Raw genomic sequence first — 19,164 nt, forward strand, 5'->3', positions numbered from 1 at the left:
AAGAGGCAAAACGAGAAGACTTATACATATAATTCTCCTGTATTTTCGAGAAAAGAAAAGAGGGTTATCGGTGATTTATGAAGATCGATTTCGAAGATGGAGTTAAAATAGCTATCGACGGTGCGTATATTTTTGCAAACTAACTTTTACAGGAACGCACACGTATGGCTACGATCATATTCATGAATAATACTACCCTTCGATCTGTTTGCATGCAAATGCAAGGGAAGGATATATATACATTCCTCTTTTATCATCTTTTTGCATACAACACTGAATAAACTTCTGCGTGCATATTTGTTCTGGGCAAATCGCGAATGCGTAAACCATCGCTGACGTTGCTGATCTTTTTGTGTTGTGCTTTTGCATATGTTTCTCGAAGAAAAACGTATTATTTTTCCTTGTACTTTCTTTTCACGTTACTTCTCCGTTATGTAATTTATATTATATGTGATATGACGTATACACATAACACATATGTATGTATATAAAATTTATATATATAACACACACACACACACACACACACTCACACACACACACACACACACACACACACACACACACACACACACATATATATATATATATATATATAAGTCTGTGCGCGTGAATGGAATTTACTGGATGCATGTTCGTGATGCATGACAGTCAGAATTATTTCAAATGCGGGAGAACACTTTTGCATCTCGTGTCGTGCTCAATGTCCTCTAATGAGTTGCGTAGTGGTACCGACTTCATGTAATACGTGATAAAACTTTTTGATATATTTTATGTCTATGTTACAGCATAAATAGATATATTAAAAACAGTATACATAAAATCAAATACAAAATTAATGTATATTAATTAGATATAAGTGTAAATATGTGAATTGTTAACATATTTTGAAATTACATATTTACAATTACATATTAACATATTTTGAAATTACATAGTTATTAATTTTCTTTAGATTAAATTAATTACAACGATTATTTTTTATATATTAGATTTATACAATTTAACATAATTTATACATCATATAATAAAAACACAACATTAAAAATTATTAAACTAATCTTAGAAACACGTTTATTTTATTACTTTAGAATTATTTAAATTTTTAATTAACTTTGGATATTAATATGGCTATTTATATTTATAGAAGCGTCGATACTTCTTCATAAATATAATTTGTTTTCTCAATATATATTAAATGTTAATCCTCTTTTTTACTGTTGTATTTCACGTGTTTAGTTTCACACATTGCACAATTTTCTGATTTAAAGTGATAAAATTATAAAGTAGAATTTCAATAGCATTGTTCTCTCCCTCCCAATATTATGGTCTTTTACGACTGCCGAACAGTAGAATGGAGAGAATAACATTGTCCTTCAATCCACTAAGGCGAGAGCTCAAAAAGGGACTATCACGTCCATAAAGAGCACGCGGTACCATAAGAGTTTCAAACGGCGGAATCTCGATGAGATGAGTTCTTTTTTGAGAATAGTACCGATTCCAGTAGTGTGGTTCGTGACAACTTCGTAAAAATCGCGTCATAAAAATTTGTTCGGAAATGTTTGCATTCCGCGTGCTTTGCCCTCTCCTGTCGAGATATTCACTTCAATTTCCATTTCATTGTAAAATATTGATCGATTCTTGTCCCAAGTTCGGATGTCTTGCCTTTTTTACAAGTGACTATCCACTTCCGCGTTCCTATTCGTTTATCTCCTATTCAGCGACAAGAATAATCGTACTGAGCCACCATAGTATAATATATATATATCATTGTGAGAAAGACACTGACCGAAGAATACGTCATTTCAGTTTTATTCGTCGAAATTATATCTTTCTCGTCAAGAGGAATAAAATTAAAGATTTTAGTATTCCACAAAAGTATCGCAAGAATATACGATCAAAATGTAATTGAAAAAATAAGAGGATATATACATGTACAAATTATACATATATATATTATTTTTATTTATTTGTTTTATATCTTATTTCATATTTTATATTCAGTTTCACTCGTTATTTATGGATCAGAAATCTGTAAAATATTCTGTATTATTTCGAGTTTTCAATTAATACAGTTCTTGATGCTGATATTAATAAATACATAGTAATTTTTTATAACATAATAAGCACGACTCATTATTCGATGTATAAAACATTTTCATTTTACATTCCTTTAGTTTTACAAATCTTTTTAAACTATCCAAATATTTAATATATTCATATATATTTAATGTAATTAAAAAATGGTATTAATTTCTTTAAAGTGAATAACGTATACCCGTAAAAAGGTAATGTAAATAACCTTTAGAATGTCATTATGTTTTGAACGCGTATGAAAAAGAATCTTTTGCTAACAAATTGCTAGAAGATTTTGAAAAAGATTTTATGGAAATGCAATCATAATTCTGCCGCTATGTAGGTCACTGCGATGACATTTCGGTCAGTAATTACTCGTGCCGGAAATGAAACGACGGCCATCTTGCACCTGGCACAAATCGAACGGACTGGCAAATCGAGGAAATTAACCGCAGCAGATTTAATTCCTCTGGGAATTGACGATTGCTCTAGGACGCGAACCAATCGACTTAGAAGTGATGGTACAAATCAAATAAATGACAAAAATCTAAAAAAATAAAACATAATTATTGCGATAATATTTTTCATAAGAAATATTAAAGATTAAAAATTTAATAATGATTTGCAAAAATAGAATTTGGAAACACCTTTATTAAAATAAATGTTTAATAATATGTTTAATAATATATAATAATTGATACATTTTTAATACATGAGAAAAGAACAATAATAGAATATTAATATATAATATATATAAAATGCATATAATTATATATATTATATAAAATAAGAAAAGATAACTAGGACGCAAAATCTTAGTTTTGGATTATTTTGTTTATCGTAAATGAATTAAAATAGTGGAATTACATCGATGTGAATAGTATAATTGGTACAAAAAGATTTCTTTATTTTTAGATAATGATATTTCAGTTTATCTTTTTTACAAAGCAAAAATATATATTATATTTTTAACTTCAAATTATTAAGAAAAGTGTCACACACACACACAACATCATACACTAAAAAAAAAGTTAAATCCTTCACACACATTTTCTATCTGGAAAGAATCATAAAAATTGCATGCTCAAATGATAACATAATATTGAATAACGTTTCTTTACAACTATTTTATCACGAGATATAATTATGGAATATTTCTTTAATACATATAAATGTATCAATTTTATTACTGTATCATTTTTGACATTTTCATGAATATTTCATAAACATTACATTCAATTAATGAAAGTTTATTGCAATCAATATTCATATTGTTATATCTCAATATTTAATATTAGTCACATTCTTCTGAAATGTGTCTTTCACATCATTACTTCTCGCGTTTATGGCAATAACTGAGTTATTAAACGGATTCCTGAGCCATACGGTACTCAAAAAGACTTCCGCGTTCTGTGAAATTGCGCAAACTTTTGCTAGACTTCGAACGTTTGTATTTTGATGAAAGTCTTGTTGTTTGAAGCCGAGAGTCGTAAACTTTCGAAGATAGAACTGAAGATTCCTTTGCTTGCCCCTCTTTGCTAACGGGACCGTAACCACCACCACCTGGAGTTTTCATAATGAATCTATCCTGTAAAGACAATTTTATGAAAAATTGTTAGCTTAACTTTCTCTTAATAACAATAGCTATATATATTTATAAATGACGACGAAATAAAAATACTATAACAGAAAAGCTAAAAGTTATATTAAAAAAAATAATGTTTCTCTTTTATTACAGTATATTTAATTTCTTTGAACAACTGAATATTTTATATAATATTAATAAAATACGAAATATATACTTTTTTTAACATTAATAAAATACGAAATATATACGTACACAAATTATATAAAATATAATAATGTTGCTGCTGTCATGTATTTGTTATTGTCGCCTTGTTGCCATTGTATATTAAATATTATTATAAAAGTAAAGATATACTTTGTAATAATATAGTTTACAGCGTGTTAACAGATACTTTAATGGATGTAAAGATGAATTACATCACAAAGTATCGCCGACAATTAAACTTATCGTCATTAAATTACAAGTTTATAATTATTAAATGTAGTGAGAAGCGCGACAAGCACGAAGAGCAGTAATGCTACGCTACAGGTTTTTGCATGTACAAGCTATATGCAGCCCAACTTTTGACTAAACCGCTGGAAACTATTCTATCGAAACTTCGATGCAATATCGTACCGCAAAATAACGTCATCAAAATTTTTGGAAAATTGCGTTCACTTTTGCTGCAAAATCATATCGCATATTAATCGAGATTTATAACGCAAGTCATGTGATGTAAGAACAAAATACTTTATAAAGTAAAAAATTCAAATATTATTATATGCAGGAAAACGAAAGTATTTTAACATTTTATTGCAAAGCGTATTATATCAAAGACAAAATTGTTATAGAATAATCTCTACAAATAATTTCTCAAAAATACACAAGAACGTACAATAATATCGTGAACTTTAATTTAAATAATAGATAACACAGAAGACTATGACAAATAAAAACTATATTTATATTTATATTCTCTATATTTATATTAGGGATTCAATATTTGTTAGGAATTTTTTTATCTCTGTTTTCAGAATTATGTAATCCGCTTTTTAATGAAATGCATCAGTAGCGCGCGAAATATTTTCCGGTAATAACGACTGTAAAGATGCCATTTCAAATGCGAAAAAAGATAGAAATTTTTCATTAATATTTTTTGTAAGCTTTAAAAGAGGAATGGATGTAACGAAAGAAGCAAAAGTAAATTCCGGTTTATACATCTGCATGGTAATTGTTATCTACGTTTCATGGTACTACGAAATTTTCGGAAACGTAAATGTATACCTGCCGGCTTTCACGCTACGATAACTGCGAAAAGAAATTTTTCTGGTGTCGGTTAATGCGCACACTTGTACAATTTTTATCGCCTCTTCCCCTACTACTGTATCTCATCCATTTTCCCTCGACCCGTCTCATATTTTTTATCTCGCTTGAGGAAACAAATATAGAAATCAGAAGGCGCAGGGTCGTTGCAAGAATGTATTGTACAAAACTTTTTTTTTACAGGGCGAGAAGAAGAATTCAGAGATTAACTAGGAAGACATACTAAGGTATTTATGATATTTTACATATAAATTATATTTTTTATAGATTATAATTTCTAATATAAAGAAATCGAGTATTATGATAAACATAAAAAAATTTCATAAAACATGTTAAGAAAACTACATTATGTATCTTTTTGATTTTATATAACCGTGCCATTTTTTAAAATTCTCATAAGTTTCTTAAGCACTTTCAAACCCCATAGAATCGCACGGTTTCCAAAAAGTTTTCGCTCTATTTATTTTATGACTGAGAATGATATATCGGAATATCCTTCTTGCTCACGCTCAGCATTAGCTTAATATGTGGCGTTTTCACGACAAACTTAAAACACGATCACTATCTAATAACGCGCGCACACAGCTGCAAAGGAAATTATTTTAGTATTATTTTACCCCTTGCTGTGTGGCTATGTACAGAGTGCGGTAGGCGGCAGATTCTATCTACCGAGATAAAATCTTTACGAGCCAACATAAACCATAGAAGATTTCTCCATTACTAAAGATAGAGTATCTTCATCTCTGCCTATCCCTTAAATTCTGCTACACTGACTTTAAACTTTATTGTGCAATTACTTCTTCGAGAGAAATAGATATATATGAATTGACCTGAGTCTGCTGATTATCGCGCGAAATTACACTTTACTTAATTAAGTATTGTCTTATTTTTATATAAAGTATTTAAATAATTTATATCAACCATTATAATAAAATCTGATTTATCTCTTTTAAACAATTATCTGTAAAATTAATTATTTCCGACATCTATGATACAATAATTATATACTTGCGAAATATGTAAAATTGCTTACCCCTGTACAGACTGGAATGGCAGCTTTCGGACCTAAATTGATTCGTCTGCCGTCAGCTCGTATCAAAATGTTTAAGCCACATGCCCCCTCCTCGCCGTAATTATATCCAGGTGGATGATGCACTCTTCGTTCGGTTAATACCGATAAGGTCATTGCAGCTCTGTAAACAAATGTTCAAGAAAACTCATGAATGAAGGCAACGTTTGCCGATACAGTAATTCATTATCACTCTCAAAACTGAATTTTTTATTAAAAGAAGAGAATTTATATAAATAACAATAATATTTTTATAAATTTGAGATTATACAATGTCTTTAATTACCTAAATATCATCTCACGCACAACACCATCACCACCAATATACGTCCCATTACCGCCACTTTCAAGACGAAGCGAGAACTGATTAAGTATAACCGGATAGCGAAGTTCCAATATTTCTGGATCAGTGATTCTAGTGTTGGTCATGTGTGTATGAACACCACTTCTGCCATCCCATGTCGGACCCTATATAAAAACACAAATGTATTTATTAAAAAACGCCTGCTACATTAAACAATACATTAATTTATAAATTATGAATTATAAAATAAGATGACATTTTTTATCTTATACAAAAATTTTTTAATATATATACGTATATATCATAGAGAAAGAGAGAGAGAGAGAGAGAGAGAGAGAGATTATCTCATTTATAATAATTATGTCTATATATTTTTTCTAATTTCTTTATGAAAAAATTGTTAAATGGTTTTTTCTTTTAATTAATTATTTAAAATAAATATTACGAGTATGTATGTTTAAAACTCGAATACATATATATTATCTAAACTTGTAATCATCTTACTGCTCCACTACCACCAGCAACTGTCTCGTAGTAACCCCAATCTTCGGTACCAAGAGTTACGTTGTTCATACAACCTTGTGAAGCCGCGCAAATTTCGAAAGCTGTTAAGATTACATCAACAATACGTTGAGACGTCAGGACATTACCGCCAACCACTGCCGCGCCCTCCGAAGGGTCGAGTAATGATCCTTTAGGAATAATTACTTTTACTGGCTTTAAGCAGCCCTACAAAGAAAATGACACTAGTACGAATTTATCGTTGAATTTCCTTCTAAGAAGGCCTGAGGGGACGTTACCTGATTTAATGGTATGTCTCGACCGACCATACACCTCAAACAATAAATTATCGCAGACAAAGTTATGGCACGCGGTGCGTTACAGTTGCCCCATACTTCATAACCCGTTCCACTGTAAATTTACAAATTTTGTCTTATAAATTGTTGTAATGTGTGTATATATAAAATTATTACATGCAAAATTAATATACAAAATTTCTCAAAAAGCAATTAGAAAAATAGAAAAATACGTTACTGTATTTTTTTATGATTATATTTAAAGCATAAAAATGTCATTATATAGAAAAATAATGAACAATGGCAAATGTTGATAAAAAAAATAAATAGTGAGTAATTATAATTATTATAATTTATTGATATATTAATATTCCAAAAAAAAACATACCGAAAGTCGAAAACAGCTTCACCTTTCTCTATATCGAGATCCACATGCAGTTTGATAGGACTGCCATCATCGAGATAATCAATAGCATCAATGTCAGTTTCTTTCTGTCTTTGCATCTTAATTCTCGTACCTATCGATTTCAACATTTCTCGAACGGCAACTTCGGCGTTACGTTGGATATAATCCATGTACGCTTGAACTACTTCGAGACTATATATATCAATCAATTCGTTTACCAGCTGTGAACCCTTTCACAAAAAAAAAAAAAAAAAAAAAAAAAACTAGTTTATATATAAATCCTACTTTCAAAAATTTTAACTTGAAATAAAATTTTTATTATACAGAGAGAGAGAGAGAGAGAGAGAGAGAGAGAGAGAGAGAGAGAGAGAGAGAGATTAAAAATAAGAAAATGTAAATTATAGGGTGTCTACTCTCTAGGAAAATATGGAAGCCTGAAATTCTTAAGGATTTCTTTTGTATCTGGAAAAATTAGGGAAGTTTCACGGAATTTTATTAGAATTCAGATAATTTTTTCAAAAATTCTTTTTTTGATAATTTTGCTTTTATATTGTAAACAATCAGCCGCGCGCGCGCGCGCGTGTGTGTGTGTGTGTGTGTGTGTGTGTGTGTGTGTGTGTGTGTGTGTGTGTGTGTGTGTGTGTGTGTGTGTGTGTGTGTGAAGCTGGAGTCTCACTTCGTGAAAACTTATTAATTGTTGAGAGTTCTGGCTTTATTTTTAATAGTTTTAGAATTCTTGATAGATTAAAGAAATAGCTATGTTTAAATAATAGTTATACTCTATTAATAATTATATTCTGGTTATTACAATAAATTAATAATTGACTCGGAACAAACAAAGACATCAAAGTTTATGCTGCTTTCTTTGTCCACTGACGATTTTATTAGTACCTATTTCTCATTAGATTTTAAGCACTTGAAAATTCTATAATAATTCTACAAAAGTTTTATACGTAAAAATTATTAGAATATTAATTAAACAAGATCGTCTGAGATGCTGTACGTATCGAGGTGAGACGCTCGTATTTTCGTTCGTCTATAATAAACTAATTGTGCATATTACAGAAGGCGTCATTAATGACTCTACAAATGAATTAATCCACATATCAATATATTTATATATTTTGTATATATATATATATATATATATATATATACGTAACATAACATATATAGAAAATGTATGGGTTCCGATATATGCATACATTCAGGTGTAAAGGCATTAATGACTCTGTATATACTATCAAAATAATTAATTATTTGTTGTATTGTTAATGATTACTTGTTAATGATTGTGTATTTATTTGTCCATCAAAATATTTGAATAATTGCAATATTCCTTCATAAAATATAACATCCTATAATATTCGTACATATATTATTGAATAAACATATCGCGCGTGATTTCTAGTGTATATTAGGGTATCCAGTAAAGGTTAAATCAACGCTCGTGAGCAGGTAGAGCGTATTAAACTGAACAGAAAAGTTTTTTACCATTTTGCAATTTTCGCAATAATTATTGAGAAATTAATTTAAAAATATCGACCAATTCGTGCGAGTATTAGCACGTGGCGAGAAAGTCAGCCCGCTGTCACGTGGTTGCTAGTCGCACGCATAGCAACCGTGTAACAGTGGGTTGTCTCTTCTCGCTCCTAGCGACCACGTGACAACGAGCTGTCTCTTTTCGCAGAGCGCTAATATATTGACGCGATTATATTGCTCGATATTTTTAAATTAATTTCTCAATAATTATTCCAAAAATTGCAAAATGGTAAAGGACTTTTCTGTTCAGTTTAATGCGCTCTATCTACTCACGAACGTTAATTCAATCTTTACCGGACATCCTGTATATATTAATATATTCTACAATTACAAATATATATTCTAATTTTTATTATTATATTTTCTCCGCGTAAAGAAAAATAACTATTATATTATTTCATCGCGGAATAAAGAATACAGAGAACGTGAAGTGCATTAAAAAAAAGGGAAAAAAATCGTAGATGATTCCCTGAATTGACGTCGACGGTCGACGCATGCTACGGTACGCATGCAATGATACACGCACGAGAGTCATTCCCTTCACATCCGCGCTACAGAATTCAGCTTTGTTACGTGCATGACACAGTCGACAGTCGTAGTGTCCACGGAGCTGAACTCATTGTCAGTCAAATCGCGTCGAGTCGCGTTGAGTCGCATCGTGGTTGCTCTACATTGTCATTTTCATCAATTTTGAGCCAATATTGTGTAAAAGCGAATATCGGGAGGTTTAGAGGATCGAGATTTAGGATAACGGGGCCATATTCTCGAGACAGATTTGTTCCGCACGTGTTTGTGGCGTTTTGCGATCTTTGATCGTTCGATCTTGCAACTACGTCGTTTCGCCGTTGCTTTTGCGCGTATTTCGGCGGCTATTTGCTTGACCGATGAACGCTGCAAGTTCTGTAACATTTTCCAAAGTATCCGAGTGTCAGCGGATATCCGCGAATATCAAGGGACACGTTCAACAATCGCAAATTCGTCAGAAACAGTGATTCAAATTATAAGGGGAAAGTGAATATCACGCGCGAACGTGTCGGGAGTATCGAATTGAAGACGGTCGTTTCATTATACCTATTAATCCGCGAGAAAGTACACTAAATTTTTGTATATATATATATATATATATATATATAACGTGTTGATTTTGTTATCATTCATACAATAAGTGAGCAGGAAGATACCACTCCGACATAAATATCATGTATCAATAAATGTAATAGGTATCGTAATAAGAAGTATCGTGTAAAATGTCACGCGAGTATTTAGTGAATGCTTTCGAAGAAATGCATCAACGAAGGATTAGAAGAAAATGAGCAGACCTGGAATGGCATCTGGCTTTGTGGGAGCAGCCAGATAATTTATTACGTATTATTCGCGGAATTAATTTTTTTGTCGTAATTATCACAAAGCATATTTCGTGTAATTCTATTTGGGGGTGTGTCTCACTTCGTGGAAACTCATTAATTGTTGAGAGTTTTAATTTTATTTTTAACAGTTTTAGAATTCTTGATATAACTTAACAATTTTAAACAAATAGTGCTTATTAAAAAATAATCCTGGAAAAATCAGGATAAACTGAGAAGCCAGGTTTCACGTTGCATCTTACTTTGTTTTTCGATTATTTTTTTTTTTAACATTCTTGCTAGATTTTAAGCGCTTAAAAGTAAATATGCAATTGTTCTAAATACAAAAATGTCTGTGTAAAAATTATTAAAATATTAATTATACAAATTAGATCGCCTGAAACGGAGTAAATGAGATTTCATGTTATACCGGCATCTCGATCTAATTTGTTTAATAAATATTCTAATAATATTTATGCATACTTAGAATTTTATTCAGAAAGTATAAGTGATTACAGAACACAAAAAATAACACGATATCTCATTTAAAGTGGATAGAATAATCGAAATATAATATCAACATCTCATCTAGGTGTTTATATACGTTTAATGTCTGAGCCAATCTAATTTATTTCATAAATATTCTAATAATTTTTATGCATAGAACTCTTCTCTGAAAATTAAGAGTGATTACAAACTGACATGAAATCTCATTAAAGCCGAACTATCGAAATACGAATGGTCTTGTCTTATCTCGGTATTTATACGTTTGGCATTTTGGACAATCTAATTTGATTATTAAATATTCTAATAATTTTTATATATAGAATTCTTTCTCTGGAAATTAAAAGTGATTGCAGAATAACAAGATATCATTAATCGACGGAATTGTCGAAATATGATCAGCGTTTCATTTGGCAATTTAATTTGTTTAATTAATATTTTAATAATTTTTATTGAATCTAATATTTTAATCTAATCTTAATCTAATATTTTAATTATTTTTAGACTTATTACACAGAACTTCTTGTAGAACTATTGTGAAACTCTCAAGCGCTTAAAATCTGACAAAAAATGCTTGAAAAACCGTTAGCAGACAAAGTGAGACGCAGCGTAAGCTTAATCTCTCAGTTTGTCCTGAGCAAATTTTTTTTATTTAATAACCAAAACTTTTTATTTAATTGTCAAGAACTCTAGAATTAAAAATAAAACCGGAACTCTCAACAATTAGTGAATTTCTACGAAATGAGACATCAGCTTCACACACACACACACACACACACACACCCCAGTCAGCTAGCCAAATAAATTATGTGCTTAAAATATAAATATATTTGAGGCTCTGTCTTTTTTTTTTTTTATATGAATGAAAAATATTAGAAAATGTATGTATGTAATAAAAAATTATTTTAGAGAAAGTTGTATTAAAAGATCTTGAAAATATTCTCTCTGAATTGAAATTTTGAACAAAAAAACTTGTAAATCAGGGAATTTTCAGAGAGTTTTTTTTTTAAAGATTTGAGTAGACACCCTGACATAAGATTTATATAAATTTTATAAGAAATAATTATTATACTTTTTGATTTGCTGCGATTTGAGCTTTGATATCACTAATATTGTTTGCAAGATTTCGTGTTCCCGAACTTCCCGGTATTTTGCCTGGTGCCATCAAAGCCTCTGTTAGTTCTTTTTCTTGAAATATCCCCTTATGTACTAGCAGAAAACTTTTAAAAACAGCACCTTCCTATATCAAAATTTTCCATAAACATATATGTATAATTTTCTTATAATGTTTTTATTCGGTGATAGTATTTTCGTATTAAATTAGTCTTCCTACTAAATTAATTTTACCTTATCTTAAAATTAAGTGTTGAAATCCGAAATTGAAGTGCTCAAATTATTTAGCAGAAAATTAAATTTATATTTGAGTGAGACTGACTTAACGTTAAGGTCTCTCTCATATAAAAAAAATATAAATAATTGTTTAAAAATGTATAACAATTAAGTAATAATTAGGAAATTAGTGTTATATTGTTTTAAGATAAATAAACGCCGAATTAGGTGTTTGTTCCACTTAGCAAGATTTTGAACTTTAACGTGGATCGCGTCTATCGCTTTACAATAGTAAAGTATTAGTATTAAAAACATTCTTTTGGATGGTTTGAATACCTAATTTCGGACTTTAGTACCTAATTTTAAAATAAGTTAGAATTAATTTAACGCTAGTGGCAGGGCTAACTTAATAGAGATTATTTTCGCACCTGATTTAAACTCGTTGAATGCGGTGGCATCGAGCCTGGTGTGATTCCACCAATGTCAGCGTGATGACCTCTACTAGCCACGAAGAATACCGGCGTAGGCACATTTCTGTATATAATTTGCATAGAATACTTTCATCAAATAAAATTATGTAATATTCATTAAAATTATATCTCAAATGAGTACAACGTTCGTATATATGTAACATTTCTCAGAGAAACTTTTTAGATATATGCAAAAGATATACAGACTTGTAAAATACTGGCGTGATGACTGTCAGATCTGGGAGATGAGAACCACCTGTTGACGGATGATTAGAAAGAATAACGTCTCCCGGTGAGAATTTGCCCTTAAATGCTCTCATCTGATATTGCACGGTTTCTTGCATGGCGCCCAAATGCACGGGGATATGAGGTGCATTTGAAACAAGGCCGCCGTCCGGACCAAAAATCGCACACGAGAAATCCAATCGCTCTTTAATATTAGTAGAGATCGAAGTTCTTTGAAGTACTCTATCAAAAATTAAAGATGCAAATATGTATATTATCTAGTAATCTTTGAAGGAACATTGAAAGGATTATATTATTTTTATAAAACTGAAATTATTTACTGATGTACGTACCGTCCCATTTGTTCGGCAATGCTCATGAAACGATGCGAAAAAATGCTGAGTTGAATCGTATCAAGATCAGTGCTAACTTTCGTTTGTAGACCTTTTCCAATCGTTATTTTTACATCTCCACGACAAGTGATTTCTGCAGTACAATCTGGCTCTACTAAAAGTGTGCTCAAACTATCCATAATAATGACAGGACCATGTAAAATATCTCCAGGAGATAACGAATTTAATTGATAGACGCCAGTTTCTTGATAACCGCTCTCGAAATACACCATGGTAGTCTAGAAAACATTCAAAAGATTTTGAAATTTTTTAAATAATAAGATCTAATTAATATTATATTAATTATAATCCAATTAGATGTTTGTAACATTGAATTGCAATTGAAATACTGAAAGTTTTAGTTTAATGACCATGTAAAATTATCAATACATCGTCACCTTTTCTGCTTTCGGAGAAGCTTGTGAAGGAGGTAATATGGGATCCTCCGAAATTTTAGTTTTGCCAATTCCCCGAACTCTTACATCATTCACCAGAATTTTGCGCTCTGGTATGGTAAAACCAAACTCTGTCTTATATCTTAATTAAAAGAAAATTTGAAGTAATTGAATAAAATAATTGAATAATTTAGTATTGAATAAAGTAATTGAAATAATTTAAATATATGAATAAAGTATTTCTTCAATTTCTTAGAGATTAGAGAACTTACCTTTCTAGAAAAGGAGTAAGAAAATCTCCGTGTCTGGTGATGGTGTCCCCTAAATTTTTATTTGAAGAAGTGCACATTAAAGCGCAGTCGGTACCTTCGTAACGTAAGTGTAGAAATGATTCCGTTTTTATTTGAGAATCAGCAAATCCTTGCGCATGGAGTTTGCTTCTAACTTTGGCTTCCATCGCATCCAAACAATCATCCAAACGGCCGAAACTTTCTACATAATAATACGAATACACGAAAAATATAATAATAGAAACACAAAATGAAACTTATTATAATATATATATGGATATTATTATAAACTATTAATATATAACAAAAATTGTTATAAATCACCGCGTTCGTAAGCTTCGGCGCTCGGCTCTTGTGCCTCTTCAACAACGTCTGCTAATGCCATTCCGTAAGCTGATAATATACCGGCATATTTATGAACGAAAACTGTGCTTATGCCTAACGATCGAGCGATTGCGCAAGCATGTTGTCCTCCCGCGCCGCCGAAACATGCCAGAACATGACGGGAAGTATCGTAACCCTTTGCCTTTCATCAAAGAAAATAATATAAAGATAATTTAAGAACAATATGACACACAACACATTAGTAGCATATTTTGCAAAGAAAAGTTATGAGCTGACATTATTTAAACATACCTGAGTCAAAGCGCGAATTGGTCGACACATGGTCTCGTTCGCGACTTTGATAAATCCCATGGCTACTTCATCGACCGACATTGCTTCATTTTTCTTCAAGAATTCATTAATCTGCAATATTTCCAATCAATTTAAGAAATTTATTCTTTTACAACGCATAAGATTATATAGAAATATTTTTTGCATGAAAATAAAAAAAGATGCAAATGTTTGAAAAGATCTTATCTTTATACGTTAGAAAATTACCTCGTATGTAAGTTCTGTGAACATAGTCAGCGTACGAGATATATCTAGCGGTTCATTTTCCTGAGGTCCAAAAATTTGAGGGAAATATTCAGGTAGCAAGCGACCCAATACAAGATTCGCGTCCGTCACGGTCAGTGGACCACCCTTCTTGTAACACGCGGGACCTGGATGAGCCCCTGCGCTCTCAGGTCCAACCTCAAAGAGACCCGACCTAAAGAAAAGCATCGATCCACCTCCAGCCGCAACTGTATTGACATCCAACTTCAACCAACATTTTTATTTAAATAAATTGAAAAATATTCTTTTGACAAAAAGTTACGATTTAAAATAATATTTGTAAAGTAAAAGATTAATTATACATTCAAGATATATTTTATATATTTACTAAAATTATTTTTAAAAATATTTATACCTGTGGGGCTTGTATAGCGATACCGGCTGTAGTGCTTTCGTAAACATGCTCGTAGCTTCCTCCATATCGGCTTACATCGGTCGACGTGCCACCCATATCGAATCCAATCACTGGTAAATCAGTCTCCTTTCCATAAGTTGTCATTGCATATCCCACAACACCACCAGCTGGTCCAGAAAGTATAGCACGTGATCCATTAAAGCTTTAATGCATTAACAAAATGCATGATATTATTTAATATTAAAATAATAAAAGAAATTTTTTCAAAACAATAGATTTAAAAACTTACGAATCCATAGGTGTTAATCCACCGTCGCTTTGCATAAACAGTACGTTTACATTCTTCAAATTGTCTTTAAATCCTGAGGAAAAAGCCTAAAAATTTATCGATTACAGGTTAAAAATAGAAATATATTGTATATCTTGACCGCTAGATTTTTTATATACAATTATAAAAATAATATTACTTGTAAATAATTTTTAATGTGCGGTGTCAAATAAGCATCTGCGCACACTGTGAAACCTCTAGGAACTATTCTGGTCATCGGCATAACTTCGTGTGAAAGAGATACTTGTGAGAAACCTGCTTCTCGAGCTAATTCGCCGATTCTGACTTCATGAGCCGCATAACTGTATCATATAACAATGTATTGATGCAAGTAAATAATTAAGGTTTCATTAAATTATGATACTAGTAATGTACTTTCAGAAAAAAATTTCTGAAAAATATTGCCAATTGCAAAGAAATTTTTATTTGAATGATTTACTAACGTATAGCTATGCGCTAAAACGACAGCGAGACTCTCGATTCCTAAATCACGAAGTTCTTTCAAATCTTCTTTCAATTGTGTTTCATCGAGTTCTTGTGTAACAAATAGATCTTCGCCAGTAGAACCTTTTACCCTTCGCCATGATTGATTCTCCATATGACATTTTCCTGGCAAAGCGGGGATTACTCTACATTTTACCCCAACTACATATTTGTACAAAACCTCGGGCATCGTTATCTCCTATTAATATTTAACAAATGATAAATCAAATACAAGATAGAACGAATAATAAGCGCAACTCTACATCACCGAGATAAATTTCGAGATAGTTATACATGTTATATTGTAATTTTTGCTAAATTCTTTTAAAACTTTAAATAGAAATATTGCGTTTGTTGAATTTATATCAATTCAATTCAATTATACAAACCAAATCAAAAATATTTGGCCTTGACTGATTACCAATATAGAGAAGATCCTCAAAACCATTATTTATTAATAACGCCATGTTCGCGCCTTTTCTTTCCAACAGCGCATTAGTAGCGACTGTCGTTCCCATTCTGATCCATTCTATATTTGAAATATCTACTGCACCATCCATTTTAATACCAGTTTCCTAAAATTAATAAATAATCATAAAATAGATAAAAAAATTTTAAGATTATAAAACTAAGGAGATATAAAATATTTTATATATTTGATTATATTATTATAATGTAACGCAATCCAATTTTATATGTATATTTTTGGTTACAACTATGTATATCTTTTCTTACAATTTTTATAATTTATTTATAATTTATTTTAATTGCAACTAATATTGCTTTTATTTATATTGTAAACAATTTAACTACAATATATAATACATACCTCTTCCAATATTCTACGAATACCTTCTGTTGGTGCATCATTATAATTATTCGGATCGACCGAGAGTAATTTCATAACTCGGATTTTACCTCCAGGACATCTAGCATATATATCGGTGAACGTACCACCGCGATCTATAGAGAATTGAAATTTTTTGTTCCCCATTGCTTACTGACGCAAATTACACTAATAAAAACAGAAATTTTTTATATTATTATATTGTAAGGATTGCAGTTCTTAAAATTTATGCAAACTATAATCATCTCTGTTTGAATTTTAGTAATATTTCGTATTTCTTTTTATATAAAATACAGAAAAATTATATATTTTTAAAAAATATTCTTTTTATTATAATTTAATTTTGATTTTGATTCTTTTAGTTTTATTAAAATTTTAGATATATACATTTTTAGAGATACATCCGCTTATGCGAAAATAAATATGTGCATACTGATAAACAAGCAATCAAGTACGATTTCTGATAAGAAATTAATTTATACCTCTTGTGAAAAAAAGAAAAGAATAATTATTTGATAAGGTACTTTAAAAATCTTTAACTTGTAAATCCTTATATCGTGTGTTATCTGTATACGTATTCTTCCATATTTCGAAATTGCATTCTTTACAACGTGATATATTAAATTTCTAATAGACATATTTATCTAAATGATACATTTACTAACGTATTTTTAACGTTATCTCTTGAAGGTAAAGTTTATTCTATATAGTTTCTATTAAAATTTGTCTATGTTCGAATTCAGGAAGTTAGAATTATAAATCGAAAAAGAAAAATTTATTTTGCACGTTTTTTAAATCACACTGACAGAAAAATATGCAAAACGAATTTTTTCTTTTCGATTTATAATTCTAATATCTCGAATTCGAATATAGACAGACTTTAATAGAAGGTATATAGAATAGATTTTATCTTCAAGAGATAATCACATAACCAGCGACTGATAAAAACTATTTGTTAAGATTTGTGAAAATAAATAAGCATAATTGATAAAGTTAAAAATCGAAATATATAAAAATTGTTATTAAAGTCACTCTTGACAAAATAATTTGGAATATATAAATGCCTAAAATGTCTGAAATATTATTATACCCGTGTACTTGTGAATTAAAATTGTATATCTTTTATTATTTCGAGATATTTAATTATGATTTTGTTAAATATATATATAGCACAATTCATAGAATATATTTGTTGTTTGACTAAAGTTATATACGCAATATGAATCACTTTACACACATACACTGTTTCCACAAAGGATCAAACATATGTATATTTTCTTTCACAACATAATATTTGGTACATATTAATATCAATAAGATTTATTAATAATTATATTTTTTTCATATTTATATATTATTATATTATTCTTTTATATGTATTATTACTATTTATATATATTTATATATATTAAACTATTAAATTCCTTGAACAAAAGGGAAAAGATTTTAAATTTCAAGAAATATTAAATATTTCTAACTTTACAGTTCTTGTTTACGTTGCACAAGTGCACAAATGTTTAATTATACGTCAATTATATTTTCATGTTAACACGTCATCGATAAGATTCTATTGCCAATAATAATTGTTGTGATATATAACTGTGTTACAAGTACTATAATGTCACGTGATAGTATTGTAACACTATATGTAGTAGTATATGATAGTAATCTAACACTAACCAGTTGTTCTTGGTTTTACTATATTACTACACGTTTTATATAATAGTAGTTTTATAACAGCACCCATCTACAATAGCAGGATAACTGTGACTGAGAGCAACGGATAACTTGAGTGCGCATAAGTCCTCAAGTGAAGGTTCTCAATCAACAACCGAATACTTTAGCTACACACAATTTACATATCATACATGCATACATACAAGTAAATGCATACATACGTACAGATAATTATTGTATTACAATAATTTTCTTCTCCAATTCTTAGAGATAATAAACAAATCATTATTGTTTCTATTAAAACAATTTAGTTTTAAAAAATTTTATAATTAGAAGTACAAGTAATAAACATAATAAAAAATTACGTAAAATATAATAAAAAGTCCAGATTTTTAAAATTACATTACCATATTTTATTAGGTAAGGAAATAAAAACAATATATATTTTTTTCATTATTTGTATTTTTAATTATAAATTTTTTTAATCGTTTTTGGTTTGTGGG

General features: G+C 30.0%; 1 protein-coding gene across 5 annotated transcripts; it reads right to left on the reverse strand.

The window, feature by feature from the left end:
• Positions 1-2,935: 2,935 nt before the first annotated feature.
• LOC140675070 (5-oxoprolinase) lies at positions 2,936-18,813 on the reverse strand. 5 transcript variants are annotated; one of them, XM_072909098.1, is made up of 22 exons: positions 18,665-18,813; positions 16,967-17,152; positions 16,527-16,712; positions 16,098-16,336; positions 15,794-15,956; positions 15,616-15,701; positions 15,327-15,528; positions 14,915-15,175; positions 14,669-14,779; positions 14,357-14,558; positions 14,015-14,234; positions 13,746-13,884; positions 13,309-13,586; positions 12,938-13,198; positions 12,689-12,794; positions 12,004-12,171; positions 7,525-7,772; positions 7,140-7,251; positions 6,844-7,068; positions 6,322-6,503; positions 6,000-6,159; positions 2,936-3,664 (listed from the first exon to the last, which is right to left on the reverse strand). In XM_072909098.1, the coding sequence occupies exons 2-22, from the start codon at positions 17,129-17,131 to the stop codon at positions 3,440-3,442; spliced, it is 3,939 nt and encodes a 1,312-aa protein (XP_072765199.1). In that variant the 5' UTR covers positions 17,132-17,152; positions 18,665-18,813; the 3' UTR covers positions 2,936-3,439. The 5 variants fall into 5 exon arrangements, with proteins under 5 accessions (XP_072765199.1, XP_072765202.1, XP_072765201.1 ...); XM_072909101.1 differs by lacking the exon at positions 18,665-18,813 and adding an exon at positions 18,468-18,598; XM_072909100.1 differs by lacking the exon at positions 18,665-18,813 and adding an exon at positions 18,463-18,485.
• Between the last annotated feature and the right edge of the window lie 351 nt (positions 18,814-19,164).

This window comes from Anoplolepis gracilipes, chromosome 17 (assembly GCF_047496725.1).
Source record: "Anoplolepis gracilipes chromosome 17, ASM4749672v1, whole genome shotgun sequence".
Taxonomy (NCBI): domain Eukaryota; kingdom Metazoa; phylum Arthropoda; class Insecta; order Hymenoptera; family Formicidae; genus Anoplolepis; species Anoplolepis gracilipes.